The 11,077-nt window shown below is 46.6% G+C and overlaps 1 protein-coding gene across 1 annotated transcript in view; it reads right to left on the bottom strand.

The window, feature by feature from the left end:
• Positions 1–732: 732 nt before the first annotated feature.
• The window catches only part of LOC107109592 (IgGFc-binding protein-like), a 17,981-nt gene continuing 7,636 nt past the window's right edge, over positions 733–11,077 (bottom strand). Inside the window, exons 4-9 of the mRNA XM_015410257.1 lie at positions 10,886–10,918; positions 9,433–9,563; positions 6,603–6,884; positions 2,133–2,270; positions 1,638–1,807; positions 733–846 (exon numbers count right to left, since the gene is read on the bottom strand). Of these exons, the coding sequence (XP_015265743.1) occupies positions 843–846; positions 1,638–1,807; positions 2,133–2,270; positions 6,603–6,884; positions 9,433–9,563; positions 10,886–10,918 (758 nt within the window). The 3' untranslated portion in view covers positions 733–842. The remainder of the gene's footprint in view (positions 847–1,637; positions 1,808–2,132; positions 2,271–6,602; positions 6,885–9,432; positions 9,564–10,885; positions 10,919–11,077) is intronic.

The raw sequence follows: 11,077 nt of genomic DNA, 5'->3' as shown, positions 1-11,077 counted from the left end.
AGTAGGTGTGGTGAGGGTAAGGTAGAAATAGGTGAAGTGGAAAGACCTCTACCTGAGTCCCCAGAGAGAGCTGCTGTCAGTCTGTATAATCATTACTGACCTTGATAGACCAATGGTCTGATTTGGTAGAAGGTTCATGGTGGTGAGTGCTGAGACTTGGCTCCTACAAGGTCGAGCTAAATCTAAACTACTGCCTCCCCTCCCCATAACGCTGAATTTCATAATGATGATTCTCCACTAATGAAATGTGATCTGTGGCTGGGTGGGTGGCAGAGCAGAGACTGAGCAGGATAGAGGGAATAATGTGTTGATGAGACATCCCCCCCTCCCATCTTTATAGTATGATCTTCTTGTACATTTGCACTGGAATGCAGAAAAGTTTCATTCCCAACCCACACCTCTCAATCTACAGACCTGTGCATGCCTACAGGATTCCATGTGAGTATCAGGAACCCTGAGCAGAAAGAGGCTGAAAATCCCAATGATCATCCATCTGCCCAGTATTCTGTTCATTGCTTTCCGAGTCTGAGGTTGTCCGATTCCCATCAATCAGTCTGGAAGAACATCAGTGTCAGATGCCTTATATAAATTAACCTCCACTGGCTCACTAACAATCATGTGCATGTTGTTTTATTGGAAAGTATGCTCAGTTTCTATGGCCCAGCTAATGGATAAGGACAAGCAAGAATGGAAGCACAATAGTTTATTATGACAATACAATCCACTGTGGATCTTGAATGTTTTCACTACAGGCAGCAGAAGCATCACCACAGGAGCCGCTTGAGTACACCCTGGTTGGAAGCAGATGGATGAAGAGGACGTCCTCTGAGTTTCTGAAGATCTCACCTAAAGAAAGGAAATAGCCATGTTTTCCACTTGAACGGAGATTGCATCTTCACTCCCTTGGGCAATAATACCTCCCAAAAACTCAGACCTATGATTTTTATTATATGCTGGCAATTTAAGCAAACACTCTCTTGTTTCCAAAAACATCCCTGCTTTGTTGCTGCGTTGCGTATACATCTGTTCCACCACAGGCAACTAGAAAAAAGCTTGGTGTTACAGGCAGACCTCTGCATTCTTATGGTAGACTCAAGTATGTGAGAGCCATGGACCAGAAGAACCAAGGTACTTGCACCTAAACCGGGTTAGCACCAAATGAGATCCACTGCATGCAGATTCCCGGCTTGCAGTTTTGCTCTGGGGGGCAGAGCCTGGAACACAGGCACATTCTGGTGGTGGTGGGGACACAACCACAGGACCTCCTTTGCTCCGCACAAGGTGGTTTGGTGGACTTCAAAATGAATCTTCTGCTGTCCCTCATTCTGTTCTCTCTGGCCCCGGCCACACGGAAGGTTTTGGCCCAGGAGATTATGGCTCTGAAATTCAGTGGGCACATGAATTGCTTGTGATGCTCGAGGGTGCCATCGCACCCACCATTGTCTTTCATGGTGCCCCCACTCGCTTTTCCCCTAAAGCATCTCTTCTTCAAGCAAAGAGTCAATCCTGGCTTTCCTCTGCCTCATTGGATACTTCAGAAGAGCAAAAGAGGGCTCTGACCTGGCTAGCCCAATCTTATCTGATTTGGAAACCCCTGGATCAGTGGGAAGAGCCGGCTTGATGTTCCATGTACTCACAGCGGACACTCGACCCTCTCCGTGGAGGCCGAAACTACAGATTTATCCACTTGGAACACCCAGCGCCCTGGCATCCCCACATTGGTGGTCTTCCCAATATTGATGATATCAGGGGTTCGGGAAGAAGGGATGGCGTAGTAATTTCTTTTGTCTCCACTGTCAAATCCAGCCTGTGGGTAGAAACGAAAGGGGAAACTCATGTTATTATCCATTCCAATGGGATAGGAACTCCTCTGGCTGGAGCTGTTTGTGCTGCACAGCAGTCTATGTACATTGCAAAATCTTCTCTCTGTAATCCTGAGGAGGAAGCTTACACATTGTTTGTCCTGCCATGGCAGTGAAGAACTTGGCTTCAGCAATAGAACAGGATCATGCGTCACCCTCTGGTTCTTAGGGTGAAGTGGCCTATAGCTACCCATATTTCTCTGAAGGAAGGCATGATTTAGTTACTGTTTGTCCTTGCTTCCCAACTTTCCTAGTACCCAGAAGAACTACCTGTGCTGGGGTTCCACCAAGGCCTGTGGTATCACGCCCACCACTTGCTGTCCCCGTGGTCCACTGGATGCTACCGTAATTCAACATGATGAAGGAGATTCGCCTGTTGGTGGTCAAGACAGCCTGGAAGGTGTTGACCTAGAGCAAGAAGGGAATAGAGAGATGGCTCTTATGTAGCTTACAAAAGAACAAGAGTCACATTTTATCCGTTAATTCATCAACAGTCAGGACTGAAAGAAGGAAATGCTTCTTTACCCAAGGAGCTACTAACCACCCAGCAGTTCGAAAGCCAAGTAACTATCTATTGGCGAGTAGATAAATGGGTACCCACCCTTAGTAGGGTGGAGGGCACCCTCCTCCGTCTACGGAGGTGTGTGGAGAAGCAGTGGCACTGGCAGCAATGGCGGCGATAGCGATGGTGAGAACAGCGGCGGCAGCGGAGCAACGGCGGTGGCGATTGGAGGAGGCGGCGCAACGCTGAGAGGCGGCAAGCGGCGGCGAGCAGAGCCTGGCTGATCCCTGGTGGCCAGCAGTGAAAGAACAAGGCGGCTGCCATCGACGGAGGCTGAGTGACGTCATCCGGAGGCGCGCGGATCCGAAAAGGACATGGTCGGGCTGAGGACGACGTCGCCGGCGTTCCTTACACACACCCCCCGTCTGCCTGAGCACCGGACATCGTGCAGCCAGAAGAAGCCGAGCCGAGGAATGCTTTCACCAGGGTGTTGGTAGGGAATTCCCCCCCCCTTGTACCAATGTGTGGCCGTAGTTAGGGTCGATATAGGTGATTAGCACCCAAGAACTGTAAACCGCCCAGAGACCCCTACGGGGGTTAGGGCGGTATATCAAGCCGAAGGATAAATAAAATAAATAAATAAATATGGAAATCACTGCCAGAAGATGTAGTGGCCAAGAGCATAGATGGCTTCCAAAAGGGATTAGACAGATTCATGAAGGAAAGGTTCCTCAGTAGCTACTAGCCATGATGGCTAAAGGGAACCTCTATATATAGAAGCAGTAAACCTCTGAATACCAGTGCCAGGAGGCAACATCAAGGCTTCTATGCCCTGTTTTGGCCCTCCAGGACAACTATCTGGTTATTGTATGACACAGTACGCTGGACAAGATGATCCAGCAGGACTCTTTTTAGGTTCTTAGCAGTCTTTGGCATGATACAAGGTAGGGAAGGATCACATGAGGTTCTGGAACCTCTTTAACAAAATTCTTTTAAAAATGTTTAAAAGTTCATGAGTGTTCAGTATACAGATTGAAAACTTCATTTCCCTCTTGAGAGTTTCAGCACTTCTTTTTTTTAAAAGAGCCCTGATATTATGTATTTCATTGTTTCCACATACTAGCTATAACGTTTAATATACCCAAGCTTAAATGAAAGTCTATTATATGTCTCACATATAAGATAAACAATAACATTTTTTGTTCAAATCTGTATGCATAGTAATACATTTATACACATTTTTAAAAACTATTTCTCATTCTATATGGGTCTCCTGCTTGCATAATAAACACTCCTTCTGTCCTCAAATTTTGAAATTGACCTGCTTCTCAAATAGGTTGTTAATTTCACCAATCCTGCATAATCAGCAAGTTTATTTTCCCATTCTTCTAAGCTTGGACAAATGTCTGATTTCCATTTTGCTGCACAGAGGATTCTCCCCAGGAGCCACATTTCATGGAGCCCTTTGAGGTGCAGCAAGATGAGGGAGCTGAGAAAGTCCCATTCTGCTGATCAGGGCTGGTGCCAGCATACTCAGAGAAGGGGCATCTGCCAGGGCCCAGAGCTTCTGGGAGGGCCCACTGCTGCTGAACAGGTTGTGGGCTGTGCAGGGGGCTGTGTGGGCATTGATGGTGGGAGGTTTTATAAGCAGGCAGGGGAAGGACACACAAGCAGGTGGGAAGTATGAGGGTGGGTGAGAGGGAAGGAGGTCACGAGTGGGGGTCTGGTGATGGGCAGAGGAGGGGAAGAGGGCAACAAGACCTCTCTGCCTGCCCTCCCCAAACCTGGAACCAGCACTGCTGCTGGAGATCCTTTCCACTGGGTCCAGGCCAGGATCTACAAACCCAGGACAGCCCTCCTGTGACAAAGAGCAACGCAGACTGAAAAACAAAGCTTAATTTGAGAGAAGATTCTCTCTGGGATGTGTTTTCAATGCCAGGGTTCAGTTCTGGAACACGACAAGAAGAAGAGGAAGAGCAGGAGGAGGAGGAGATTGGTAGGTGGGGCTGAGAGAGCTCTTTCGAGAAACTGCTTGTGAGAGAACAGCTCTGAAAGAACTTGTAACTGACCCAAGGTCACACCAGCAGCTGCATGTGAAGGAGTGGGGAATCAAACCCAGTTCTCCCAGATTAGAGTCCGCGCTCCTACCACTACACCAAACAACAAAGACTCACAAGCCTTCTTTATGGGTCTGTTCTCCTTAGGACTGTAATAAAAACACAATTTTTTGCCCTCTACCAATCTTTGATAGAGATCATTGGCTTTGTTACACCCTCCTGGCATATGGACACTGTGAATTTAAGCAAAGGGAAACAGACTGAAGGTTTTTTTAAAATGGATTTATTGTGATCTCACTGAATGAAAGGGTATAAAAGAAATGAGTCTACCTAAGTCTAAACTGTCTCAACTACCTAGCAGCTAAACTAGCTACAAGAGCAAGGGTTAAGCTTACCCCTCTGTGAGTAGGCTTTTAGCAGGTTCAGAGAACCAGGAGGGGCATACCTTTGGGCCCATGAGAGTCCATCAAATTCTCATCTAGGCAAAAGGCTGGTTGCTCTTACCCAAACATTCTCCAGACTGGTAACATCGGGGTTATTTATGACAGAGATAATATCTTTTATTTTAAGCAATCTCCACGAGGAGAAGCTCTGGTTAATAACATATGGAAACATCCTGGAGCTGTGCTCCTGTTTGTCCAAAGTAATGGTGTGTTGCTGGAGGGGATGGAAGGAGCTTCGGTTTAAATTGTATGTTAGTGTTTTAGGCACCAAAAGGTGGATATCAAACAAATATCAAACAAAACTCAGGGCTAATTTTGGGCAGGAACGCACAGGAACGGAGTTCCGGCTGGCTCCTGAGTTGGCCACGCCCAGCAGGAACTCATAATAGGCCACACCTAACAGCAGAAAGTCATTAGGATTGGCTACATTAGGGGTGTGTGGCCTAACATGCAAAGAAGTTCCTGCTACCAAAAAAGCCCTGGGTTCTGACTACAAAGTAAACAGAATAAGAAGCAAAAGGAGGGTGTGGTTGGATGACCACACTTCTGGTAACATGTGGGGTGTGGCCTAATATGTGAATGAGCTGCACTGTCAGGGGTGTGGCCTAATATGCTAATATGTTTCTGCTGTTGGGTGTGGCCTATTATGCTAATGAGTTCCTGCTGGGCTTTTTCTACAAAAAAAACCCCTGAGTGTACTAGAGATTCTGCAGGTGCCCTATAAATGTTTTCCTGGCTATAGAGGAGCTACATCCATAAGAGCTTCCCACGAGGCTTGGTGGTGGAATGTGCCGTCAAACCACAATTGGCTCATGGCAAACCCGTAGAATTTTCAAAGTGATCAGAGGTGGTTTGCCATTGCCTGCCTCTGCAGAGTAACCATGGAGTTCCCTGGAGTTCTCCCATCCAAGTATTAACCAGGATTGACCCTGATTAGCTTAAAGGCTAGCCTGGGCTAGGTTTTCCAGGTCTGACTCAGGAAATATCTGGGGACTTTGGGGGTGGAGCATGGAGACTTTGGGGGTGGAGCCAGGAGCAAGGATGTGACATCACTCTGGGAGAGGGGAGGGAAGAAGCCTGATTGAACTCCAAAGGGAGTTCTGGCCATCACATTTAAAAGGACAGCATTCCTTTTAAATGCCTTCCCTCCATTGGAAATAATGAAGGATGGGGACACCTTCTTTTGGGGCTCATAGAATTGGACCCTTCGAAACGGGGGGGGGGGGGTTGAAGAGAGGCACCAGACGCTATGCTGAAGATTTGGCGCCTCTACCTCAAAAACAGCCCCCAAGCCCCAGATACCCATGGATTGATTCTCCATTATACCCTATGGGGACTGGTCTCCATAGGGTATAATGGAGCACCCAGTGGACATCCCCCCCACCCACTTTCTGATCACCCTGAAGTGGGGGGAGGGCCTCCAAACCAGGGGTCCCCTGCCCCCAACTGGGGATTGGCAACCCAGGTCTGGGCCATCCAGGTCAGGGTCATATTAGCCTTAGGGAACATTTAAAAGTTCAGCAATGCAAGCAAGAGTGGCCATGTGCATTTGGTCCCATGGAATCAGTACCATCTCTGGTGTACCATTTCCATAAGAAAGACCTAGAATCTGAACATCTACCCAGGCGATTGGGTCATTTCAGCCTTCTCAAGGGAGCTGCTTATAGGTCAATAGCTGCCATACATCTGGGAGAACATATATAGCATACCACAGGATACCAATCAAGAAGAGGACTACCTTGCTTGAAGTAGACCCATAATAGGCCACTCGGTCCCAGGTAGCAACGAAGGCCCAGACAGCCGTGAACGGGACCCCAGGAAAGTACCGATTGATGTCTTCGGTGCACTGCCTAAGCAAGCTGGGATCCTGAGATTGCCTCCAGAAAACATCCCCACCTTTCACATTGTTAACATCTGCCCAATATGGAGCCACAAAGGGTGACCCACCATCTAGTGGGAAAGGGTTGGGTGTGAACTGTGAGACTCTCACTCCAAATGAGACCACACCATTGTTGTTTACCTGCAGGAAAGGGGTCAGAGGGAAAAGCAAATGGTGTTAGTGACAGGTAAATAGTTCACTAGAAGAGTTACAAATCAGCTACACAAGGAAGAGGTGTCATCAAAGAAGGCAAGCATATGAGAGTGAAGCGGTCAAACGCACCCTATCCTCTATGGCTGTAAACAACAAACCACACATGTATTACAGCCTCTGCCTTGGGCCCCAGCATTGCCAGCTCTGTGTTGGGAAATACCTGGAGACTCTGGGGATGGAACCTGAGGAGGGCGGGGCTTGGGGAGGGATTTCAATAGAATATAATGCCATAGAGAGTCCACCTCCCGAAGAGGCCATTTTCTCCAGGTGAACTAATCTCTCTTTCTTAGAGATGAGTTGTAATCCCAGGAGATCTCCAGCCACCACCTGGAGGTAGGGCTGCCAAATGTGGGCGGGGGGCAGGGAATCCCGTTTTGAAGCCCCGATTTCCGACGCGGCGGAATCAGGCCCTGGGGGAACCCCGCCCCCAGCGTGCGCGTCACTAGCAAGTGACGTAGGCACGCCGGGCACGCTGGGGGCGGGGTCACGGCCATACAAGGGAAAACTCTATGGTTTTCCCTTGTATGGCCGTGGCCCCGCCCCCAGCGTGCCCAGCGTGCCTACGTCACTTCCGGGTTACGAGCACACACACACATACACCCGACGCCGGCCGGGAGCCCCTCGCTCCCAGCGAAGACGGATTTGGCAACTCTACCTGGAGGTTGGAAAAGCTACTGGGGCCACATAAACGTAGTTCCAACAAGAACCTGCCTTGGCCAGGATATGAAATAGTTAGAAAATGAGCTGAACAATCCTGGTTTATATAACAGTAGGCAGAGGAATTTTAGGATTTGGTTTAGTAAGGTCCTGGAAATGTGGAACAAGGGAGAAAAAAACAGTATTCTGTAGGGTCTCACCTCAGGGGTGGACTGGCCCTTTAACACCTGGAAATGTTCCTGGGCACGGGCCAGTGGCCTGATGGAAGCTAGAAGCCTACTGGGCTAAGGGATCCCCTAAACTAATGTCAGTTACACAGGAGCCAACTAGGTGAGTTTGTTCCAGGGTTGTTTTAACATCCCAGTCCATCTCCGCTACAGACTTAAGCTGGTTTATCAGCAACTTTCATTTTTGAGATGACCTCGCCAAGGATAGTTCTCTTTATGATGGAGCAGTTGGGATTCCTAACAAAAACACTGCCAGCATCTCACTCAGTGATAGCTCGCTGGGAGTCTTTCCCCCCCCCTTCATTTAAAATTTTCTTTTTTATTTATGTCAACAATCAATATACAAATAAATCAAACATATGAACAATATCAACAAGTCAAAATTTACATAAACGTCATCAAAAATTGGAAAAAATACAATCCTTTCAAGTGTGAATGAGGTACAAAGCTGGGAGTCTTTGAGGGACGGTCAAGTGGTCACAAAACCAAAAAACGTTTGCAGTGAAGGTGTGACTTGGCTTCCTGACTTTATTCATTTGGACTGAGGACAAATGGCTGAGTGTCCCACCGTTACTTCTACTGCAGTTATGCTTGCCTTTTTCACCCTCCATGGTGGGTAACCCCCCACCCTCAAGAAATTGAGGAGTGGGAAGAAAAAATGGTGGGCAAATGGCTTCCATAATGATGTTCTCGGAATTTCCCCTTGACTCTATGGTCTTAACCATTCCCCCTCCCCCCACAATTCCACCCTCCCCAGGCCCTGCCCTCAAAATCTTCTGGCATTTCCCAAGGCTGTGAAGGCAACCTACTATGGTTCCCTTTGACTTCATTCACAGGGTGGGTGGGTGGGAAAAAAGGTTACAATTTTCGAATATGTAAGACTGAGAAAAGGAGTCATGAGGCCTTGGTCTCAAGAAAAAATTATAAAAATGTACTCTCCTTTTATTAAATTGTTTGATGGTACCTTGTATTTGCATTTTTTGTATAACATTTTTTCTAAAAAAAAGAATAGAGATTATAACATACTCATAAAGCAAGTTGTGGCCTTTTTGGAACAGAAAATCAACACGTGGTTAAAACCAGGGCTATTTTTGGGCAGGAACAGCGTTCCGGCTGGCTCCCGAGTTGGCCACGCCCAGCAGGAACTCATTAGCAAAGTAGGCCACACCCAACAGCAGAAATGCATTAGGATTGGCTACATTAGGGGTGTGTGGCCTAACATGCAAAGGAGTTCCTGCTACAAAAAAAGCCCTGGTTTTGACCACAAACAAGGTCAACAGAATAAGAAGCAAAAGGTGGGCGTGGCTGGATGACCACACTTTTGGTAACATGGGTGTGTGGCCTAATATGCTAATGAGTGGTGCAGTCAGGGTGTGGCCTAATATGCTAAAGAGTTTCTGCTGTTGGGTGTGGCCTATTATGCTAATGAGTTCCTGCTGGGCTTTTTCTACAAAAAAAGCCCTGGTTAAAACCTAGTCATCCCACCCAACTAAATGACAACCCATCTTGCCTCTTTCAAAGGCTATATACAGATCAAGATTTGGGAAAGGAACATGAAAGGAGGGGGTTCATTCTGGCCAGAAATTACATACATAGAGAGAGCGGTATGGCTTGCCATAAAAGGTGAAAGGAGCTGAAATGGTGATCTCTGCAGAAGATCCATCATCTGACTTTTCGTTCATTCTGTCACCTTGAGATGTCCCATATGGATACATCAAGGATCCTAAAATCAGGAGAAAGCACCTTGATTAGATTTATTGCAGCTATTTTTTTACAAGAGAGCCATTTTGGTGAAGGAGGCTGCAATCCTAATAACATATTTCAATGGGTAAGCACCATTGAATCAAACAGGACTTACTTCTGAGTAGACCTGCTCAGGATTGTTCCCTGAATAAAGTATATCTGCATGAAATCATTTCTGACTGCTGTCCTCCCTTCTTTCTCCTCATTGATGGAAAACCCATGATTCTTTTAAGATGCTCTTTTCAAGAAGGAATTCATATCAACACATCCCCACCTCTAGACTCTTACCATTCCTACAACCATTTAGAGAATTTTTGCTTCTGAGGCTCTCCCAGTCCTCAGAGAGGAGTTTCAGGAAACAGCAGATGGCTTGGAGGAGGTGGGGAAAGATCCCCTTCATCAACTCCTTCTGTGAGCTTTTCTGCTGGATCCTTATATTCAACTTCTTTGATCCCAAAATTTCCACAAAGCACCTCTTTTTATTTCTTTGAAAGTATGGTCACCATCCAGCAATGGTTTCACCAAAGACAAAGGTAGAATGAATACAACATTAATTAATTAATTATCATATGGCATTGTGTGTAGAATAACCAAGAGATCCTAAGATCGTCTGGCAGCCAAACGTTCTAGCTCCTTTAGCATTATGTACCACCTGGTGGTGAGCTAGACTTGTTTTTAAGGCAAGAGACTTTTCAGAGGTGGTTTGCCATTGCCTGCCTCTGTGTCACAACCCTGGTATTCCTGGGAGGCCGCCCTTCCAAATACTAGCCAAGGCTGACCCTGCTTAGCTTCCGAAATCTGACAAGATCACTCTAGCCTGGGCTATCCAGGTCAGGGCAAAATGAATACGATTTGTACCCATTGGGGTGAATCTCACAATCCTCCAAGTAGTGCTCCCCCAATTTAAGTGGCTCTTCCTCCAATGGAAGAGCCATTTAATTTGGAGGAAGCCTCCTTGAATTGGAAGAAGCCTTAAAACTTGAGCCAAAAGGAAAGGTGGGGTATACATATATTTTGTTAAAATATATGTAATTCTTTTCCCCAGTGGAGTGGATGTATAGGGGAAGGATTCACTCACAATTACGGTATATCGCTGTATGAAAACTCAAGAATTCGAGTGGTTTTTGTTTTGCCGTAGCATTACCTTGTACTGGAGGTTTAGACACAACTCAGTTGCTACCAGAAGCCTTAAATCTTGCCCTGGATTAATTTTCTACATGATACAAACTCCCCCCTCTCATATAAGCATGACTCCATTATTCTTTCCACTAGAATTCAGACCTTGACATAACAGCATCATACCTGTTGGATTCTGGATAGAAGTCAGTGTTGAACCTAAAAAACATGGTAATAAAAAGAATATCAAGCCTAACAACAGATTAAAAGGCATGTACATGCTTTAGTTATAATTGTGCATGCTTATCTGGAAGACTATGAATGTGTTTGGGAGAGGTACCTCCCCCCCCCCCCCCGGGATTCTCTTTTTTTTTTTCG

This window comes from Gekko japonicus, unplaced genomic scaffold (assembly GCF_001447785.1).
Source record: "Gekko japonicus isolate JY-2015 unplaced genomic scaffold, Gekko_japonicus_V1.1 scaffold1267, whole genome shotgun sequence".
In the NCBI taxonomy this organism is placed as follows: domain Eukaryota; kingdom Metazoa; phylum Chordata; class Lepidosauria; order Squamata; family Gekkonidae; genus Gekko; species Gekko japonicus.
This window is presented reverse-complemented; position numbering and strand designations above follow the sequence as displayed.